The following is a 23195-nucleotide window of genomic DNA, read 5'->3' as shown; positions in this document are numbered from 1 at the left end:
TACCCTATGAAGTTTGGAATCTAGGGATTTTTCACGATTATTATCACACAAAGTTTGGAAACTAGGGAATTTTTCACAATTATTATCTCTCGTAGTTTGGACTTTAGGAACTTTCACTATCATTACCCCATGAAGTTTGAAATCTAGGGATTTTTCACGATTATTGCTCCAAGAAGTTTGGAATCTAGGGATTTTTCACTGTTACTATCTCACAAAATTTTGAATCTAGGGATTTTCACTATCGTTACCCCATAAAGTTTGAAATCCAGGACTATTTCGCTGTTATTATCTCACGAAGTTTTGAATCTACAAATTCTTTATGAATCATCAACCCGGAAGCTTTAAAACCTATGAATCTTTTAAGAATTTCTTGTGATTTTGCATCTAGGGACATTGAAATTTAATGTGGTCCGAACTAAATGGCTTCGAAACCTAGGAATCTCGATGCATAACGAACGTCGCTATAAGAACACCGCTATGCAGAAAGAATCTTCAAATCAAATCTAATATCTAGTGATATTTTTCCAAAGATCGAGGTTCCATGCAACGATACATTTCATAAATTTCCATTACCACATTTTATGTTTGCGCAAGCTGCCGGGCGGAGCGCAGATAAGGTACCAGTTTTCGATATCGGAAAAATCGAGTATCGACACGATTATCACGTTCGGCCGTATAACGCGAGGCGTCGGGATTCACGAGGCGAGCAACGATAAACGTCGCGACTAAAGATCCGAGCTAGACTTTCGACTTTCGAGGCAGAATTTATCGTCCGCCGCGGGACGTATCGTTTTTCTCGCGAACCCGGTGCGTAATGCATGCACGTAACGCAATATCGCAACCTGTAATTACCTGGACGCTGCTCGTAACAACCCGAGGCTCTCTCCGAAGCTCTGACCTCCGCGATGCAACACGCTCGTTTCGCCTTTTCGCCTGTGTACTTTTTCCACGTCGTGTTACGCGCTACGTGTCGGATACCGCGAGCGACTATCATTCGCGAATAAGACCCCGCGGTACCGTTGCTTCCGACGATGCCTTTCCTTTATCGACTCGGTGTATAATTGTTGCGGATTCTTTTTGCGACTTTCTTCTCCCAAAATTAACCAGCACGCTATATTGCAATGTTTATGCTGCTACATTGGAATTTTTTGATGATTAAATTTCTCCCAAAGATACTTTAACTTTGACAATTTACTTTTTTTTTAAATTTACAAAACATTTCCAAATGTTCCCAATATATGAAGTGTATTTTCATCTAAAGTCAACCTGCAGAAATGATTTTTTATATCTTTTAAAAATGTGTCAATTATTGGTACATGGTCAAGAATCATCAAGATCAAGATATTTTTACTCCAATTTTTTTTTATTGTGAAAATAATCCTTTTTTTCTAAAGAAAATCTAGAATAAGTTATTTTCATAATAAACCTTGAAATCAAAATTTTGAACGAGATATTGTTTTACAAATTTTAAATCGATTACTTGAAAATCAAGGATAAGTAGCAGAATGGAAATTAATAAACCTTGAAACAAAAATTTCGGACGAGACCTCAAATTTCGTGTAGAACGAAAATATATGAGAACTAAAAATAGATTATTTCTAGAACGAAAAATCCGCAAACCTTGGACTCACCTTCTCACTCATATTTTGTGTCCAACAAAAATACTCAAAAATGAAAGATAAGTTATTTGTAGAATGGAAATTTATAAACCTTGAAACACAAATTTCGAACGAGATTTTCTCGAAAATACTGAAAACACGAAAATACTAAATCAAGGATGAGTTATTTCGAGGATGAAAAATCCGTGAAACCTTGGAACAAAAATTGGAGAAGAGATTAAAATATTTGGAGCTACCAAAGGCTTGAAATATTAATGACTTAAATTAATAATAGTATTATAATTATGCTATTGTTTACATTATGCAAAATTAAAGAGAATAATACTCGAGACGTAATTTTAATTTAAATAATATTACTTTTGCTCTAATTTTCTAAATTATAATTTTTCTAAATTTTTATTTAATTCTACTCTCACAATATTTATCAAAATTAATGGTCAGTCATTCTCCTAATTTTTTAAATTATTAATCAATTCTAAAATTATATTTTGCCTATTAAATTTTATTTTATCTGTCTATCCATTAATTTCGCTTCTAATAAAAAATACTAAATAGAACTTAAGCGTGTTACGTTAAAATTAAACCAACTTCATAAGTTAAAATTAAACCAGCTTCATAAATTAAAATTAAACCAACTTCATAAATTAAAGTTAAACCAATTTCATAAGTTAAAATTAAATTTCGTTTCTCATTAGAAATCGCAGCTCCAAAATGAATCACGAATATCTCGGTAACGATTGTACACGAAGAGTGCTGGTAAGATCAGTGATAAACAAATTGACGATAAATAAAAAAGCGTGAAAAATAATATCTTCCTGATCACGTCTCGTTTCCCGATGGACTCGATTTACCCTCGTTCCGCAGAAAAAAGATTCTCACGTATCGCCATCTTATTCAACGGCGCGACGCTAATTGGAAATCAAAGTTTACGAGCAGGGGATAAAACACGGCATCAATGAAACCAGCCTTGTTCCTCTGCCGCCGATCTCCGGCGAAAAAAGAAGATAAAATACAGAAAATAAGCGTTTGGAGAATCGATAAGGATTTACAGGAAACAAAGAGTGCGCTACAATCGCGAGATTCACGCTCGACAACGAACACAACATTCTCATCTCTGAACACCGCGATCGATTAACCGCTGCTGATTGTTTCGATTGTTCGATAGTTTAACGATTCGACGCTTAAACGTCGTGAGAAATCTGTTGTGAGGTCATGAAGGCAGTTTTACGCTGGCAGTTTGATACCGGTGTTTGGATTTATTTATTTGTTAAATTAAATGGAGATTTGAGGAAGTTAAGAATTGAAGTTGGTTTACTTTGATTCTTGTGAAGAATATTTTAAAATTGAAATGTTAGTTCAGATTTGGAAAGATTTGAATTAATTTGAGTAGTTGAATGAATTTATTAATTTGATCTGAATTCGAGTACTCAAATTAATTGATTAATTAATTGATCATACAAAAATTAATTAATTAATTAATTTGAGCACTAAGATTGTCGATTATTAATTGCATTCAGGTCTGAAATTCCTATAATTTATATACTTCAGTTTCAAATTTGAATTTTATTAATTTTTCAATCATTCAAGTTAAGATTTAAATTAATAATATTGGATATTTCATAGTTATTTCCAACCTGTTTTCAATTCTTAATTCCTCTATAAAATTTACCATTACTGTATCTTTTATACTTTCTTGTATATGAAACTCCTTGAAATTAACACTTAAACACAGTTCAAATAAATAATTAAGCAATAAAGCTTTTAAGCTTGTAAATAATAAATAAAACCTTGAATCATTTAATTTTACACGGGCAATTAAATATTCAATTACATATTGAATTAAATATTGAGTTGAACGACCAATTAAACATTTAATTATATATTCAATTAAACATTCGGTTAAATGTTCAGTGAAACATTCCATTAAATGTTTGGTTGAAAGTTTAATTGATAATTTAGATAAATATTCAAAAAAACTTTTAATTAAATGTTTAATTAAATGTTGCATTAAATATTTGATTAAACATTCAATTAAACATTCAAACATTTCATTAAATATTGAATTAAATATTAAATCGCATATTAATCAAACATTTAATTAAACCTTAAATCAAACCTTTAATCAAACTTCAAATCAAACTTTTAATCAAACCTCAAATCAAAAATTTAATCAAGTCTCAAATCAAAAATTTAATCAGACAAATCAAATCTTGAATTAAACATTGAATCGAACCTTGAATCAAAAATTTAATTAAACAATCAATTAAAAATAGTTCTACCGATTTTAATAAAAGAACCCTTCCACATTTGCGTCTCCAACAAATAAAATCCAACTAAACAACACAATTAAACTAAATGATTTCGTGAATCTCACGAGTAGCGAATATTTGTTAAACAAATCCGAACGTAACAGTGGAACTAACATGAAAAAATTCTAGTTACAGCGATAGCTCGTTATACGATCAATGAACCCGGTCTGATGCGGCCATATAACGAGAGTACGCTACGTCCCTAGAACTTTCGCACGCGTTTTCATAAAATGGACGAAGGATATCTGTGTTTGTGGGTTCGTAAAACGATCAGGCTCTAAAAATGTTCGAAAGTTGAAATCGTTGAAATCGATTGTTTCGCTTTCACTCTCCTACGAATAACAGACGGCGGGACACGCCATTTAAAAAAAAAACAAAAACCACCACAATTGACAAAGAACGTGTCCACGCTCGTTGAGTATGTATCTAAATCACAGCTCGTGCTACAAATTACTTAAAAAACTCTTATATATCTCTCTCTCGATACTCTGTTGCTTACCGGTTCCTACGTTATCTACGCTAAGCTAAGTGTCTCTGTTTTCCATGTGTGTGTGTGTACGTGTGTGTATATCATATAAAATGAAACGAAGAAGAGAAAATGTGGAAGAAAACAGTTAAAGAACAATACTTTCTAATAAGATATCTTCAACGTTAATATCTCGTAACGGTATTAAATATCGATCCATCGATCGTAACTCGATGTGGCCCTTTCTCGTCGAACGACTTATGGAGTCGTCCTAGGAACAACAATTTCATCGAGTCGCTTTATGGCCACCCTCGATCTACGATTCGATTACCTCGTTCGAAATCGATTGCTCGCTCAACATCGACGAACAGTTCATTTATTATCCCTTGATAACACCATTGGTAACACTGTGCATACACGATCCGAGGATCGTTCATCAACTTGTTCGTTCTTATTTTCGATAAACATAACCGATGCTCGAACAAATTCTCCTAGCTTGTCTTTTATGGAACATGAAAATTATAGAACAAAATTTTTATACTATCTTCATTAAGTCACTTTTTATTTATTCGGCAATATTGTTCATGTTTTTAAGTAATAACATCATTTCCCTATTTTGCAGATGATATAATGGAAATTTTATTATAATAAGAATTAAGAAATTTTTACTGATTCAATTCAATGATTTTATGCCAAACTATGTCTTTCATTTTAAGATCTCATTTGAGAAATTTTTATGCAAATATTTTTGAAATTTGAGTCTGAATTTTAATATATTCTTCAAACTGTCTTCACAGTATGTGACATATGTGAACACACTGACCGCCATATTGAAGTAACTGAAAATTGCAAGAGGAAGTATTTTATTTGTCCACTTACGAAAGTGAACTTTTTTCAAAAATTTTCAGTTTGTTTACAAATTTTTAAACAGAATTTTTTTTTTTAAATTTATCTTCACATATGAGTGGCAACTAATGTGTTAATTTAAAATTTTGTTCTATAATAGTCTTCAAGTTTCACCAGACCTCCAACATAAATTTTTCGTCACAACCTTGATAAAATAAACGAAACGTTTCATCAGAATCGAGTAAGTCGATCAACATTCCTCGTAAGTCTGAAACATGCGTCTAAGAAACTCCTAGAAGCACAATAGCCTTGAACGATCGATTGATTCCGAACGGAAGACAATTAATTACAGGAATAGAAAAATAAAGGGCGATCTGTGTTCGCCTATTTTCACTTAACTTATCATCGTAAACCTATCAACGAGCGTTCACGAGCGTGGCAATATTAGCTTGACCTCCTTTTCCCGACGAACGTCACCAATCTGACAATGAGCTAGACAGCTACGGAAGTCACCGGAAGCTCGCTTCTTCCCGTGGATAAATTCACAACACGATTCTAAGGACGGCTTTCTGCGATTCTTACAGAATACTGTGACGATAAAAGCGTCACGGAAAGCGTTGGACGGAACGTGTGTTCGGTGAGCGTTTCGCGACTTTTCACGTGTCTTAAGTCTCGACGATGGGTGATTAGGGTGCTCGGAATGTTTGCGGGCACTGGACGACTTATTTACGTTTCTGGGATTTTTATTGTTTGGGTTAGAAATTTGGTGAGGTGGAATTTGGTAGGGTGGAAATTTGGTGAGATGGAAATTTGAGAATTTAGAAATTTGGGGAGGTGGAGTTGGAAATTTGGGAATTTGGGAATTTGGGAATTTGGGCAGATAGAGATTTGGTAATTTGGGAATTTAGTGATTTGGAAATTTCAGAATTTGGTAAAATGGAGATTTGGACATTTAGGGATTTGGTGAGATGGAAATTTGAGAATTTAGAAATTTGGGGAGGTGGAGTTGGAAATTTGCGAATTTTGGGAGATAGGGATTTGGTAATTTGGGAATTTAGTGAGGGAGAGATTTGGAAATTTCAGAATTTGGTAAAATGGAGATTTGGACATTTAGGGATTTGGTGAGATGGAAATTTGAAAATTTAGAAATTTGGGGAGGTGGAGTTGGAAATTTGGGAATTTGGGGAGATGGAGGTTTGGTAATTTGGGAATTTGGGCAGATAGGGATTTGGTAATTTGGGAATTTAGTGAGGGAGAGATTTGGAAATTTCAGAATTTGGTAAAATGGAGATTTGGACATTTAGGGATTTGGTGAGATGGAAATTTGAAAATTTAGAAATTTGGGGAGGTGGAGTTGGAAATTTGGGAATTTGGGGAGATGGAGGTTTGGTAATTTGGGAATTTGGGCAGATAGGGATTTGGTAATTTGGGAATTTAGTGAGGGAGAGATTTGGAAATTTCAGAATTTGGTAAAATGGAGATTTGGACATTTAGGGATTTGGTGAGATGGAAATTTGAGAATTTAGAAATTTGGGGAGGTGGAGTTGGAAATTTGGGAATTTGGGGAGATGGAGGTTTGGTAATTTGGGAATTTGGTGAGAGAGAGATTTGGAAATTTCAGAATTTGGTAAAATGGAGATTTGGACACTTAGGGATTTGGTGAGATGGAAATTTGAAAATTTAGAAATTTGGGGAGGTGGAGTTGGAAATTTGGGAATTTGGGGAGATGGAGGTTTGGTAATTTGGGAATTTGGTGAGGGAGAGATTTGGAAATTTCAGAATTTGGTAAAATGGAGATTTGGACACTTAGGAATTTGGTGAGATGGAGATTTGGAAACTTAGGAATTTGGTAAAATAGAGATTTGGACATTTAGGAATTTGATGAAATAGAGATTTGGACATTTAGGAATTAGATAAAATAGAGATTTGGAAATTTAGGAATTTGCTAACATAGAAATTTGATAAATCAGAAACTTGAAAATTTAGAAATATAGAAATACACTACATTTCCACATTTTCCAACTTCCAAATTCCAAATTTCCAACTTTCACAACTTCCACACCCAAATTTTCCAACCCTCATTACCACATCTTCCACCACTTCCCAAGTTCCAAATTCAGAACCTCGGTAACTTAATCCAGAATCCCAGAAATAAAAAACTTCAAATACAAAAACTATGTAATCTTGATCAAAGAACTCCGTCTACCAGTGCCCGCATATCGACGCGCGTGGCGCTTCCGAGCACGTCGCGTGCGACTCGAATAAATATCAGCGAACTCGTCAAAAGAACGGTCCGCGTTTAATACTCTCTCTAAAAAAGCAACGGGGTCGCGAGACGTTAAAAACGTAGTCCATAGGTCTCGCGGTCCCCGATTGGTCATGGTTCGCTGCCAAGGTGCATCGACCTTGGTGATCAACTGGGCAGTGGACGAATTTCACCGGCCATGAAACGAGAAGACGAGAAACATAGTCGAAGCAGAGTAAAGTGTAAAACGGACGGTGCACCTGCTGTTGACCATCGCTTCGTCAAGAAAGACGACAACGATCGGTCAAACCCGACGCTGATCAGGGTTAGTATGCTCCCCGAGCGACTAACTGGGCGGATTGCACGCGTTCCCCGCGGGATCGACGGACACCTGATGAGTCTGACTCCTGTTCGTGACGCTGGTCGAGGTGGTGGTTCCCGTTTCCGGCGACGGGCTGGGGTTCCCGCTGTTTCCGCTGTTGCTGGCGCTGTTTCCGCTCGCCTGTTGCTGCACGCTGGGCTTCTGGGTGACGTGGGTCTGGTAGTGCTTGGCGAGGTGCGCCTTCTGCCGGAAGCTCTTGCCGCACAGAGAACAGGCGAACGGTTTCTCGCCGGTGTGAGTTCTGATGTGGACGTTGACGCTGTACTTGTCCTTGAAGCCTTTGCTGCAGATGCTGCAGTAGTGCAACGACCGTTCCTTGCGTTGCACGCTGCCCGGAGAGCCGCCGGAAGTGCCCTGTTGTTGACCGCCGGTGGTTCCCCCGGTTTCCGAGCCGCTGCTGCCGTTGCTGGCCGCGTTGGAGCTGTTGCTGTTCCTGTTGGCCCGTCTGCAGTACTTCTTCGGCGCCTTCGTGGTCACCACTCTGGACGGCGCTATCTGGATCTGGTTGGTCGACTGCTGTTGCTCCACCTCGGGTCGAGCTGCCGTTTGCTGCTGCAGAACGTCCTGCTGGGCAGCCGTGACCACCGTAACGGTGCTCACTTGACCTAGGTCAGCCGGGAGAGTGATGGTCCCTAGACTACCGCTTGTCGGGTCCAGAGTGTACATCACCGTGGTGGTTGCCGACACGTTGCACACTGGTTCTAGACTGCAGTACGACTCCACCACCTCGTTGGCTATGCTCTTCAGCTTCTCGTAGTCGCCTGGACGGTAGGTCGTTTGATCCAACTGGGAGAGCAGCAGATCCTCGTCGGTACACGCGTGCATGGATTCGTCCTGCTGCTGCTGTTGTTGCTGCTGCTGCTGTTGCTGTTGTTGTTGCTGCTGCTGCTGTTCAGAGACTATTTGCAGACCAGCGTTGCTCGTCACCGGCATCGATATACTGGAGCCTTGAGTAGATGGTGACGACGAAGAGACCACCTGAGTAGGACCCGTGTACAGTTTACCCTGAAGAGCGCTTCTCAACAGACTCTCCGCCGAGTCGCCAGCACCGACCGCGACCGCTGCGGCCGCTGCCGCGGCAGCTTCCTGCAGGTTTTGATCAGACAATTTCCAGTCGTTGTTGTTGTCCCCGCTTCCGCAATTGCCGCCTGCGGAAGATCCCCGACCGCACAGCTCCTTGCTCTCGACGAAGCCACTGTCGTCCGTGGCGTACTGCGAGGAGGCGACGGAGAAGCGGTCCGGGTGAAACCTGTCGTTGACCGTTCGCGACACCTCGGTCACGCTCGTGGTTTGATCGTGGTCCTGCTCCGTGGAGGCGGGCTCCATGCTCAGGATGGCGTCCAGGTCCAAATTAGGTCGCAAAGACCAGGAGTCGCTGGACGTCGGCGCAGGACTCTTGCAGCAGTCCAGAGCGTCCATCGAGTTGGCCTCGTTGTTCAACACGGTCAACGTGTAGATCGCTCCGTCCGTGTTCTGTCTGTCGTTGGTGGAGCAACCTCGACCCACCGCTTGGTGATGCTCGTTGGTCGCCTGGTGAACCGTAACACTGTCGTTCCCGTGGTTCTGTGCGTTGGCCGACCAGCAGTACTTGTTCAGATCTTCCAGGAGTATGTTGCAGGTCTGCTCCTTGGTCTCGTCCGTGGCCCAGTAATCGCAGTCCGACTGGTCCATGGGTGTCTGCTCGTTGCTCTGCTGCACGTTGCAGGCGCCGTGGTGCGTCCTAACGTGGTGATGATGGTGGTGGTGACTGAGGGAGCCGGTGATCGTCGACACCGGCGGCAGGGCCGTCAAAGTGTTATTGTTCGTTTCTTTGATGAAAGGAGAACCGTGCAGCTCGCGGCTGCTCTCGTGTTCTTCGTGACTTTGCTGAAGGTATCCGATTGTTCTGCAGGTCGAACGATGGAGGAAACTCTCCTCGTCGGACACGCCGTCCGCTGACGCGCAGTGCGGAGGCGGAGACACCACGAAGTCGAAGAAGTCCGTCTTTGGCAGATCCTCGCCACCCCCTCCTGGGGCAAATGCCTCCGTTAGATCCATCGAATCTGAGTGCTTCGTCCTCGTGGTTGCTTCCTCTTCTCGAGCTGATTATCGGCTGGCGCTGGGCTTCGACGATGAGCGATCGGTTCAATGGCGGTCTATGGAGTGCCTCCTCACCCACCGCATCCTTGAATCCGGGGAATTACCTGCGCACACAAATTTACATTTATGGTTAATAATAATTTTTTACATTTATTGTTAGTAGTTTTGATGTTATATTATTTTATAACATATTGATGTTATATTATTTTTAATATTATTTTATTAACGTTATGATTGATTTATTTTGTAGCATTGATGGTGTACTTGTGACGTTTTGTCGTTTTGTACTATTCGTTCACTTTACAGGGGAAATTTTTGTCCTATAATAATTTTATCAAAGTATATTTAAGATTCAAAACAATCAGTTATACTCCAATAACAAACTGTAGTAAATTACAGTTCGTTACATTTATCATTTCCAACAGTGAATTACTATTCATTAGGACACGTCGAATGTAACATGGACGCTCGGAGCGTTAAAGCGTAACTGATATTTTAGAGGTAATTAAAGTTCCTTTAAATTACAGTAGTTAAGCTACCCTCTAGTTACCTCTCGCTTGCGCTACATAAAGTACTATGAAATTCTTGCGTGTTTACTAATTGAACTCCCACAAATTCTGAACGAAAGAATTTGTGTTTAAATTTAGCATCAAGAGACATAGAAAATTGTGATATAAAGTGAGATACAAAATGGATGGATTTTAATTGGAAAATGAAACGAGCACGATTCCTGACGTGGTAATTAACGAAACAGAAATGTTAGACGTTCGGTTAAAAACATAAGGACTCGAGGCGTGTAAAAATACATTACCTACGATCTTTCACGAACGAGTATTATTTATTGCTGCAATAGCAAACGGAAGATTGGTCTGCCGGTAACTCAGCAACTCGGCTAAATGTCAAGGATAGTTTGAATTATTCTTTTGCTTTTTGCGTCGTAGCGTAGCGAACATTTCTATAATACAATACCCCGCTACGATCGATGAATAATATTTCACGATATTTTATTTATAAACGCATCCATATTTAACTAGTCGATCGATCATCCATTCGTTCATCTATCATCGCGTACATCGATTCGTTTCTTACATTCATCGCTGTAATAATTTTCTAATAAACACTTTTATAAATAAACATAGCATAAATCTCGTTGAAAATTAGCACTAGCTCAAATGTTTGTTTCACCTTGATTTGGAATATAATTGTAAATTGCCTTATCGTACTATCAGGGAAACTAGTTCTTCTCGAGACAAGGTCGTAAATTGTGAACGTTCATCAAATTCTTCGATAGGAACTATTATATCATCATTTCAAAAATAATTTCACAAGTGAACTCGATTGACCCAGGTTTCCAAACAATTCTACCCTGTCCCAATACCCTATCGATTAGATCGACGTCCTCAAGCGATGAAAGGGCAGAAAATGACCGGCCATACCACCGTATTTTCCTAACGAATTTGCGCAATTCGCGATCTAGTTTCGCTGAAACACGGGGGAGAAACGATCGACCAAAGTTTGAGCAACTGGGGCCTAAGGCCCTGGTCGAATCGTGAAGTTCGACGATCTCGCGACGAGGAACAAGAAAGCTGACCGATCTCAGACCTCGGGGAAACCGGAGCCACCGAATCAATTATTGAGAATCGAGCAATGACACCTTTTCCACGAATACGGGTTTTTGTGCATCGTCGATCGACACCTGCTGTCGCTTTCTTCAAACGGGATCGGGAACTTTCTGTTTCTTTTTTCGGTGCGTCGTTGAAATGTGATGGAGGAAGGATTTTGAAATGTTTATTTTTGATGGTTTTATGAGGTTGATGATTTATGATTTGGATGGGGAGTTGGGGAGTGGGAGATTTGGGGAGCTGGGAATTTGGGAGTTTGGGAGAGGGGATTTGAGAGATTTGGGGATGTAGGAGACTTGGAGATATAGGGATTTGGGGATATAGGAATTTGGGGACATAAGAGATTTGGAGGCAAAAGGAATTTGGAGGTTTAGGGATTTTGGGAATTTGGAGACTTGGATTGTGGGAAATTTAGGGATTCTGGAATTTAGGAATTTAGGAATTCTGGAATTTAGGAATTCTGGAATTTAGGAATTCTGGAATTTAGGAATTCTGGAATTTAGGAATTCTGGAATTTAGGAATTCTGGAATTTGTGGATTTGGAAATTTAGAGATTTGGAGGTGTAAGAAATTGGAGATTTGAGTTCAGGAATTTAAGATTTTGGGGACTTGAGAAATTAGTAACTTGACAATTTGGATATTTGAAGATTTGGGAATTTGATGCTTCGAGAATTTGGCAATTTGTAGTTTTGAGAATTTGAAGATATGGAATCTTATTTTTACTTTTTGTAAAAACAGACTTTATAAGTTTTATAACCAGACACTATAAGAACAGTAAATTAGCAAATTTAAAAACTTGGAAGTATTAAAACCAGGTCTATAAAATTCCACATCTCTGACATCTACAAATCCAAAATTACTGTGCATTGATCCCCAGGCATTTTCGAATGCCTCTTCCTTAATCTACAATCCATTACTTTGAAGAAAATCAGTTCCGTAGAAAATGTCGGAAATAAATCACCGCATTCATCTGCATATCTAATAACATCCACATAGCTAATTACATCGATCTATCTGCGTACGTTTCTCGGTTTCATAAATTCACCTGACCGTTCCCGGATGGATGGATACCTCTGAAATAAAAATGGCGCTAGTGTAGCATGTTTCTGCTTATTATTAGCACATCAAGAGGACATTTCGAAGGAGCAGTTCTAATTGCATCGAAGCAAAGCAGGAATCCGCAACGAGTCGTGTAAGTATCTTAGAATGATCGTGCAATGCGATGATCATTACGCTGACGTTTCTCTAGTTCAGATTAATGAGGTAGGGACAATTTGCGTGTGTGTTGCGTGTGATAAATTGCCAGGAATATTAAAGACGCAACGCATTGTGACTAGTTTGTAATGCACAGAAACAATTCAAAATACAATATGTTCTTCTTACGCGTGTGATTTAAACGTTGTAATTTGTTCCAGTTCCAATTAAGTCTCGGCTCCATAACGTTCGGTTAATTACCTTCGAGGAAGGAATTTTAATGATGGTAGCGAGTTTGTAGCTGCAGAATGATTGTTCTTTTGATATGCGAATATTTGAGTTTTTGGGGATTTTTTAATTTTGGGGATTTAAGAGGATTTTAGGGATTACAGCAATTTGGGGAATTTGAGGGACTTGCGAAATCTGGGGAGTTTTGGGGGGTTTTGGGGATTTGAGAAATTTGGGGAATTTTTGGAGATTTGGGGAACTTGGAGAATTTGGGGAATTTTGGGGATTTGGAGAATTTGGGAATTTGGAGAATTTAGGGAATTTGGGGATTGGGGAATTTGGGGGATTCAGGGAATTTGGGGAATTTTAAGGATTTTGAGGATTTGGGGAATTTGGAGAATTTGGGGATTTGGAGAATTTGGGGATTTGGAGAATTTGGGGATTTGGAGAATTTAGGGAATTTGGGGGATTTAGGGAATTTGGGGAATTTTTAGGATTTTGAGGATTTGGGGAATTTTGGGGATTTGGAGAATTTGGGGAATTTGGGGAATTTGGGGATTTGGAGAATTTAGGGAATTTGGGGATTGAGGGATTTGGGGGATTTGGGGGATTTGGGAAATTTGGGGAATTTTGAGGATTTGGGGAACTTTAGGGATTTGGGGAATTTAAGAAATTTTGGGGATTTGAAGAGTTTGGAGAATTTGGTGAATTTTGGTGATTTGGGGATTTGGGGATTTGGGGAATTTAGGAGTTTTGAATTTGTAGATTTGGAAAATGCGGTAATTGGGGATTTGGGATATGAGGACTTGTCAGTTTAGTGAATTTAGGAATTTTAAAAATTGCAATATATTGATTTGAAAATTTAGGAATTTGGAGATTTAGAAATTGAAAAATGTCCTAATCAGATCCCTTTCAAACAGCTACATTAAATTAATTAAAAAGTCACTTGAAAATTCTGCAACTTAAAAGTTATCATGTCACCTAATAGCACAGAAATTTGTCTCCTTTAAAAAAAGTACATACCCGAAAAATCCATAACTTAACAATCCCTAAATTAAACAATTCCTCAATATAAAAACAAGAAAATTTAGAAATGACTGTTCTAAAAACAGTGAAGTCTTCATCACAAAGAACATTCCACCATAACCTATAGCCAAGCACGTTACATCGATTCATCCTCCACGAACAAAAAACTAGATCAACTGTTTCTTCTTCCAAACCGTTACTCAATTCTCCAATTACGCAAACCTCCTGTCGTGCGCGAGACATTAATCAAAAGCCTCCTAGGATTGTTTAACGCTCCGTGCTGTCAACGGGCAACGAATGACAAAGAGCCACGAAAGAAAATGTTGCAAATTTCGACAGATTCGATTGTCAGAGATAGAGAAATGATCGATGATGTCGTGTAGTGTGGAGCAAGTTCAAATTCAGTAGGGCGATGACTGAGAGAAAAAGAAACGTTTGGAGAAAGTAATCTCTTTTCGATATCCGGTTATCGATCTACTTTGTAGCCGATCGATTGTCGATCGAGTCTAATGCTTTCGTACGTGATCGTGGATAAAGATCTACTTTCGCCATCTACGGTAACCGGCTAATATTTGTTGTTACGATTTCCATAAAAATTGCATTAGAAGGAAAGTATCGAACTGATGTATGTATCTAGTATCTAGTTTCTTAACACCTTAATCGCGTTTCTAATTATCGCTATCGGAGTTTCGCTTTCGGTCATTTATATCTTAGGCGTATATCTAACGAATGCGATTAACGTGTGATTAAGTAGGTGCTCGTTGATCGATTAGTAGAAAGATGATTTCTGGGGAAAGATGCTTTTTGGGGTTTAAGGAGCTGAGGATTTGAGGACTTGGGGAATTTGGAGAATTTTGGGGACTCAGGGAATTTCGGGGATTTGGGGAATTTGGAGAATTTAGGGAATGTGGGGGATTCAGGGAATTTGCAGAATTTAGTGAATTTTGGGAATTCAGGGAATTAGGAGGATTTGGAGAATTAGGGAAATTTAGGGAATTTAGGGGTTTTGAGGGATTTGGACAATTTTCTGAATTTTGGGAATTTGGGGAATTAGGAGGATTTGGAGAATTTAGTGAATTTTGGGGATTCAGGGAATCAGGAAGATTTGGAGAATTAGGGGAATTTAGGGAATTTGGGGGTTTTGAGGGATTTGGACAATTTTCTGAATTTTGGGAATTTGGGGAATTAGGAGGATTTGGAGAGTTAGGGGAATTTAGAGGATTTAGAGGATTTGAGGAATTTGGAGAATTTGGAGAATTTTCTGAATTTTGGGAATTTGGAATATTTTGGGACTTTTGGGAATTTGGGGAATTTGAAAATTTGGGGAATTTAAAATTAAGTAAATTTGGGAGTTTGGGGATTTGGGAATTGGAGAATTTAAGAATTTTGAGATATTGGGGAATTCGGGGAATTCGAAATTGGGGAAATTAGAATTTCAGGGAATTTAGGAATTTGTTGATTGTGGGGGGAAATTTTTTGGAAATCTTGATATTTGAGAATTTGAAAATTTTGGAAATTGATACTTTGAAAATTTAACTACTTGAACATTTCCCCACTTCGCAAATGTTAAATTCGAAAATCTGCAAACTCATTAATTTAAAAATCTGAAAATCTACTAAATCAATAATTTAAAAATTAAAAAATTGATTATGTCAATAATTTGAAAGTTAGGAATCCTTCGAATTAATTTAATAATTCAAGCCTGTGAGAGTTTATCAATCTAAAATTCGAAAAAAATAAAACAATTATAAAAACTTGATTTATGTAAGGATATTCCCATGTATATCCCATAAGCACTATCGGATAGCTAAGCATCGAATGTCGAAGGTACAAATTACTTTAAAGTACGTGTAAATGCAGAAATGTGGCATTACCTGACAACCTGGCTCCTCTATTATTATACTGCGTTATTATTCTTTGCATAGTGTTATTACACGTTATTATTATTCTTCGTATTATTTACGAAGCAAGTCATTTTGTGAAATTATTATTTTCATCATAAAAGGGTCACTTAAATGTGCTTCGACATCGTTCACGTAACGATCGATATATCAACAAAATAAAGTTCACTTTCCCATTCAATAAACACTGGCAAATTGCTTGAAAACCATTACGACGTCATTGAAACTTTCTCTAGTATTTATTACGCTATAATTACTGTTTTAATTAATCTATGGTCAGAAAGTTCAACAAATATATGCTCTATAATTTATAATTCTATTCTAGTATTATTCTACAATCATTATTTATTGTAAAATTCAATTAAATTTTTAATTTCGGACCTACGGTTTCAAGCTGTATACATTTATTGACTTATTTCATACTTAATCTTGGAAATGTATTTTTAACTTCTTTGATGTGAACCCCAGCTCATTATTTTAATAAGTTTCGTGAGTCAAACTTCCTGACCATTTTCTTTCGACTTTTTAATTTTAAGAACCCATACAATTTTGTCAGATCAATCAACGACCTACCTAAACCATTAAAGAATCACAAAAAATAAAAATTCCTGCATCCTTAAACTATCAGCAGATCGTAAATGCAGGTCTTCAAAGCGCATATTTTAAACGCAGCGATATATCACCTTCCCCATCTACAGAAAAGGCAGGAAAGTGCGAAAAGCGACGATGCACGAAGATAGAATCCCAGTATCGTGTATCCGCGGACAATGGCGCATACCGCGCCGACGTGTCCCAGATTTTCCAACGTTTTCAGTCGGCTGGGGCCAGTGGAATAGGATCGGTGCAGAGCCGGGCATTAGGCCGAAGAGCAGGCAGGGCTTTCTCGCATGCTCTAGGCGTGGGAACGCACTGTGGCCGTGTATAAATTCACTATAGCCAGCCATCTACTCAGCTAGCCGATCAGCCACAAGACGAAGGCTAAATCTAGAAAGAAACGCTCGGATGCTGCGAGTACGAGGGAGACAGACATGTGGAGCGGATTTAACACACGGACGTTCGCGTGTGTGGTCGTACACACGAACGATCTACACAAGGATAATGTGTAGACAAGGATAATGTGTACGTGCACACAAGGAAGGCTGGTATGAGGCATAGGCAACAGCAGCCTTCTTGCGCAACTTCTTTTCCGCGAGCTACAACGCACTGTAGCGAATTAATGCAGCTTATATAGAGTGCAAACACAAGCCACGCTTGGTGTACGACGGCTAAATGCCAACCACGGTGTATAACAATTGATCGAGGGACGGTTGCAGCTAGCAATGTTACAGCCACCCGGATGTCCGAGGACGGAACGATCCACGTTGCGAAACCGAGTCCTGGAATGGAACGGCTTCGTGTACCAGATCTGATCCTCGACGGACTATGCTTTGTCACCTCCGTGTGCTCTGAAAGTCGACAGTCATTTTGTGGACTTTTTTTGATTGATCGCGCTGGGATTGGGAGGTTGCTTTTAGGCAGATGTGGGAGAGCGATGATGTAATTGGGCAGTTTGGTGGTACTGATGTTTATAGGGGAATTTGGGTGAAGTTTCATGTGGTGAGATTAATGAGAATTGAGGAGTTTGTTGTTGACGGAGAGAGGTGTTTTATTTACTGTGAGAAGTGGGACATTGGGAAATTGGGGAACTTGGGGAGGAAAATGGGAACTTGGAGATGTAGAAATTTAGGGATAATCTTGGAGACTTAGAAGTTTGGAAAAGTATTATGAATTATGTTAAGTATTTCCCCTGTCATGAAATTCTGAATTTTAGAAATTTCCTATTCCTAAATGATTAATTCTTCAAACTTCATAATCCTTAAATTCTTGGATTGCTGGATTCCTTGATTCTTACATTCCCAGATTCCTACATTTCTAGTCTCCTGCATTACTACATTCTTAGATTCCTACATTTCTAGATTTTTAAGTGTTTACATTTCTGGGTTTCTAGGTTTCTAGATTTCTAGATTTCTGGATTTATCGACATCTAGGCTTCTGGATTCTAGATTTTTATATTCCTAAATGTCAAAATTTAAAAATTTGCAATTATCTACACCACCGCATTCCTAATTTCTTAATTCTCGAAATTTAGGAAGTCTTCAAAATCTCTTAAATGGCAAATCCCAAATTTTTACAATTCGAAATTCACCACATTTCCAAATCCCTAAGATTCCTCAAATTCCATAATTTTCAAATCCCTCAAATTCCCCAAATTTTCCAAATTTTCCAAATTCCTCAAATTCCCAATTTCTCGAATACCCCAAATTCTCTTGATTTCCCAAATTCTCTGAATTCCACAGATTCCTCAAATACCCTAGATTCTCCACATTTTCCAAATTTCCCAAATTTCCCAAATTCTCTAAAATCCCTTAATTCCACATGTTCCAAATTTTCAAATTCCCAAATTCCAGAACTCCCGAATTCTGAAATTCTCAAATTCTCAAATTCTCAAATTCCCTAAATTCCCTAAATTCCCTAAATTCCTCTAATTCTCCAAATTCTCCAAATTTCCCAAATTTCCCAAATTCTCCGAAATCCCCTAATTCCTCATATTCCAAATTTTCAAATTCCCAAATTCCAGAACTCCCGAATTCTGAAATTCTGCAATTCCCTAAATTCCTCTAATTCTCCAAATTCTCCAAATTTCCCAAATTCTCCGAAATCCCCTAATTCCACATATTCCAAATTTTCAAATTCCCAAATTCCAGAACTCCCGAATTCTAAAATCCCCATATTCTCAAATTCCCCAAATTCTTCTAATTTTCCAAATTCTCCAAATTCTCCAAGTTCCCCAAAATCCCCACATCCTCCAAAATCCCCAAATTTCTCAAATTTCCCAAATTCCCAGAATTCCCAAATTTCCCAAATTCCAAAATTCCAATTTCTAAAATTCCGTCCAAACAACGCTCACGAAAAATTGAAACAATCAAACACCCCATAATCACCTGAACCCCTCATGCTCCCCACACCATAAACAAGCATGCGTGACACGAAAATAAACCCAAAAACAAGGATAAACGAGATGTCACTCATCCTCGAAGAGCGTTGATCGTCGATCGCGAAAGAGGCACGCCGAAAGTGTCGAAAAAAAGGAGGATCGTAATGGGGTCAGAGGCTGTATACGAATATCAAACCGGATATCAAGAGTAATTGCAAGGCAACGTTTTCGACAGGGATCCAGCGTGAAGAGATAATTCAGCGTGTCACGTATGTGGCGTCGATTTCGTTTGAAACGCCACGAAATCGCATTCACCAGGTGGACACACTCTCGAAACCTGCAAATTAGCGGGTTTCATCGTCCACAATGACGTGATCTCAATTTCGCGATCGATTCCCAGCTGATCAGACGTATACGGAAATTTCTTGACCAACTTCATTCGCAAAGGATTATTCTTTTCTCTTTTTAGGCTGGGATTAACTGTTCGCTTAAAATCAGATCACTCAGACTGAAATTCTTGACGGATCTCGACAGTTTAGCTTAAGGACTTTCTTTTCACGGTTTTATTGGTTTTTGTTTGGGAACGAAAGTTTTGGGTTTTTTGGTCGATTTTTGTGAATGCCAGGTTTCGCGATGGGGGATTCTGTAGTTCTTCTTTTTAGGATTTTTAATATTTTTAATATTAATATAATATTTTTAATATTAGGATTTTTAATATAAAATGTTTTAATAAAACTTTTAAATATTTTTGTAGTGTTCAATTATTTTCTGTGAATTTTTCAAGTATTTTTAATTTTAAATTGTTTTCTTCAAACTTTTAAACAATATTTTGAGGTTCAATTATTTTCTGTGAAGTTTTCATGCATTTTAAGTTTTCAATTATTTTCATCAAACTTTTAAACAATTTTCCAAGGTTCAATTATTTTCTGTGATGTTTTCATGCATTTTTAATGTTCAATTATTTTCATCAAACTTTCAAACAGTTTTGCAGTGTTCAATTATTTTCTGTGAAGTCTTAATGCATTTTAGGTTTTCAATTGTTTTCATCAAACTTTCAAACAATTTTGCAGAGTTCAATTATTTTCTGTAAAGTTTTCATGCATTTTAAGTTCTCAATTATTTTTATCAAATTTTCAAACAATTTTGCAAGGTTTAATTATTTTCTGTGAAGTTTTCATGCATTTTAAGTTTTCAATTATTTTCATCAAACTTTCAAACAGTTTTGCAGTGTTCAATTATTTTCTGTGAAGTCTTAATGCATTTTAGGTTTTCAATTGTTTTCACCAAACTTTCAAACAATTTTGCAAGGTTCAATTATTTTCTGTGATGTTTTCATGCATTTTTAATGTTCAATTATTTTCATCAAACTTTCAAACATTTTTAAAATTCAATGTCGAGATGTTCAAGTACAGAAGTTGTACATGTTCTAATTTATTAATGTTTAAATATAAAAGTTTGTCCACATTCTAACCTAAAAATGTTCACATACAAAAGATTGCAAATTTTGTCTTAAAAATATATTTAAATAAATTTACAAATTTAAGACATTTCAGCACCTAAACAATGACAAAGTATATTTTATCAAACTCCACATACGCACACTTGCAGCCACACATTAGAAGTCGAGAAAAAAATAAATGTACCGTGCCATTGTTTCTCGGCAGAAACGTCTCGTTTGTGAAACAGCAGTTCACGTTTTACTTCGCGCATGCACGAATCAGAAATTCGACGACGAACGAAATAATTGAAAGACTCGATTCAATCAGTAAGACTATTCATAGTTGGCTATAATAGATTGGAAAGGTATGAAGGTTAAGAAAGTGGGTTCCGCATGAACTATCAGCAATAAAGTGTATTCAACGAACGAACGTCTGCTTCTTTTGCGGAATGGATGGAATAGCTGGCAGTTTCGCGATAGTATCGTTGCTGGAAGGTGAGAAATAGATCTTGTGTAATAACGTTCGGAGCAGAGATAATGGGCTGCTCGTCGAACAGCACAATTAACCACGTTCAAGATTACGTTTCGTGGAAAAAAATCGTTTTAAAAGGCGATAGTTTCGCAAAACCGTTGGTACATCTGGATCGAACGGAAAGATTCGAGTGGCTACGAAAGCTTTTTATGTTGATGATGAGATTCGATTGAAAATTATAGGTAATTACGTTTATTCTGATTGTAGATTTATATGCATACTAGGTAGAGATGAAGAAACATAAAAAGAGAGAGATATGTAAAATATTTTGAGAGGAAATGATTAATTTAGAAGTTTTATAGAATATTTGATATTTTACATTATATAGAATTATTTGCTGGTACTTATAGACTGGTTTAACAGCAAAAAATTAATGAGTAATTAGGATAATTTGGAGATTTCAAAATTTGAGAATTTTTCTTAAATTCTTTCAAACTTTTGAACTTTCAAATTTGAGAATTTCCAAATATTTCAATTTTAAAGTACTACAATCCCTAAATCCTTAACTCCCCAATTTCATAATTCCCTGGATTGCCAATTCCCTAAATCCCGAATTCCCCAGAATGCAAATTCCCTAGATTCCCAATTCATTAGATTGCAAATTCCCTAAATCCCCATTTCCCTAGAATCCCAATTCCCTAAAATCCCAATTCCGAAGATTCCCAATTCCCTAGATTCCCAATTCCCCAAATCCCCAATTCCTTAGATTGCAAATTCTCTAAATTCCCAATTCCCTAGATTCCCAATTCCCTAAATCTCCAATTCCCCAAATCCCCGATTCCCTAAATCCCCGATTCCCTAAATCCCCAATTCCCTAAAATCCCAATTCCAAAGATTCCCAATTCCCTAAATCCCCAATTCCCTAGATTGCAAATTCTCAAAATTGCCAATTCCCTAAATCTCCAATTCCCCAAATCCCCAATTCCCTAGATTGCAAATTCTCTAAATTCCCAATTCCCTAGATTCCCAATTCCCTAAATCTCCAATTCCCCAAATCCCCGATTCCCTAAATACCCGATTCCCAAGATTCCCAATTCCCTAAATCCCCAATTCCTTAAATCCCCAATTCCTTAAATCCCCAATTCCCTGAATCCCCAATTCCCTAAATCCTCAGTTCCCTAGATTCCCAATTCCCTAAATTCCCTATTCTCTAATTCCACCATTCCCTAAATTCCCAATTCCCTAAATTCCCTTTTCTCTAATTCCACCATTCCCTAAATTCCCAATTCCCTAAATTCCCTATTCTCTAATTCCACCATTCCCTAAATTCCCAATTCCCTAAATTCCCTATTCTCTAATTCCACCATTCCCTAAATTCCCTATTCTCTAATTCCACCATTCCCTAAATTCCCTATTCTCTAATTCCACCATTCCCTAAATTCCCTATTCTCTAATTCCACCATTTCCTAGATTCCCAATTTCCTAAATCCTTAATTCCCCAGATTTTTAACTTACGAAGTTAAAAATTTGAAAAACTTGGAAATCTAAAAATCTAAAAATCTAAGGAACTTGAAAAATCTAAAAATCTTAGAAACTTGAAAAATCTCTAACCACATAATACCCTAGAGAGCAAATAAAATCCCCAATATAAAATACGTACAGATTCTATATATCTAAAATCCATAGTTTAGCGTTTTCAAACACGTTCTTCAGTTCCAACCTATTAAACCCTGAAAGTACTATTAAACCCTCTGTGATACGTTTCATCTGTTCATGTTTTGGTAAACGGTGCAATTTACTTCTTCGGGGCTGGGAAATCATCGATTTTTTACGACCACCTTCATACTCGGTAATAATATACCAGCTACGTGTTTCGCTTCTATAGCTTCATTGCGATTCGACATGATTTCTTCAACAGTCGATCTGTTGCTCGTATTTTCGACGACTTTTTGCCGATCGAACTTTGCGCTGTTTCTTTACATTGTTAATTGATCGATTCGAATACCCAGCAGTCGAGGCCGATGCCGCTTTCAAGGTTGCCTTCGAGAATCCTTGAGTAGAAATTTAGAACGAACATTTTCTTTCAGCTTCTTTTTAAACGGAGCACTTTTTAGCGAGTAGAAACCTGCTTCCTAGGTGATTCGGTGTTGCATTTTAGTTAAATTATTAACCGAAGCATTTTGTATACTATGTATAAGTTTTAATTAACTTTTTCGTTCCCTTATTTAGATCGTGGAAGTTCAGCTAATAAAGACGTTTATTAAGTTTTTCGTTCAGGGAATTTTATTTTGAATCATCAAGGTTCTTTAACTAATAAAGATGATTTAGATTTGTTCATATATTAAGTGCTTGAGTTTGAGGAGTCTGATGCACTCGTACTTTAGCTGTGATCAA

General features: G+C 37.7%; 1 protein-coding gene across 1 annotated transcript in view; it reads right to left on the bottom strand.

The window, feature by feature from the left end:
* Nucleotides 1-3777: 3777 nt before the first annotated feature.
* LOC100878354 (uncharacterized) overlaps nucleotides 3778-23195 on the bottom strand; it is a 149445-nt gene continuing 130027 nt past the window's right edge. The window contains exon 4 of the mRNA XM_076540015.1: nucleotides 3778-10050. Within this exon, the coding sequence (XP_076396130.1) occupies nucleotides 7832-9904 (2073 nt within the window). The 5' untranslated portion in view covers nucleotides 9905-10050 and the 3' untranslated portion in view covers nucleotides 3778-7831. The remainder of the gene's footprint in view (nucleotides 10051-23195) is intronic.

Source organism: Megachile rotundata, chromosome 2 (assembly GCF_050947335.1).
Source record: "Megachile rotundata isolate GNS110a chromosome 2, iyMegRotu1, whole genome shotgun sequence".
NCBI lineage: Eukaryota > Metazoa > Arthropoda > Insecta > Hymenoptera > Megachilidae > Megachile > Megachile rotundata.
This window is presented reverse-complemented; position numbering and strand designations above follow the sequence as displayed.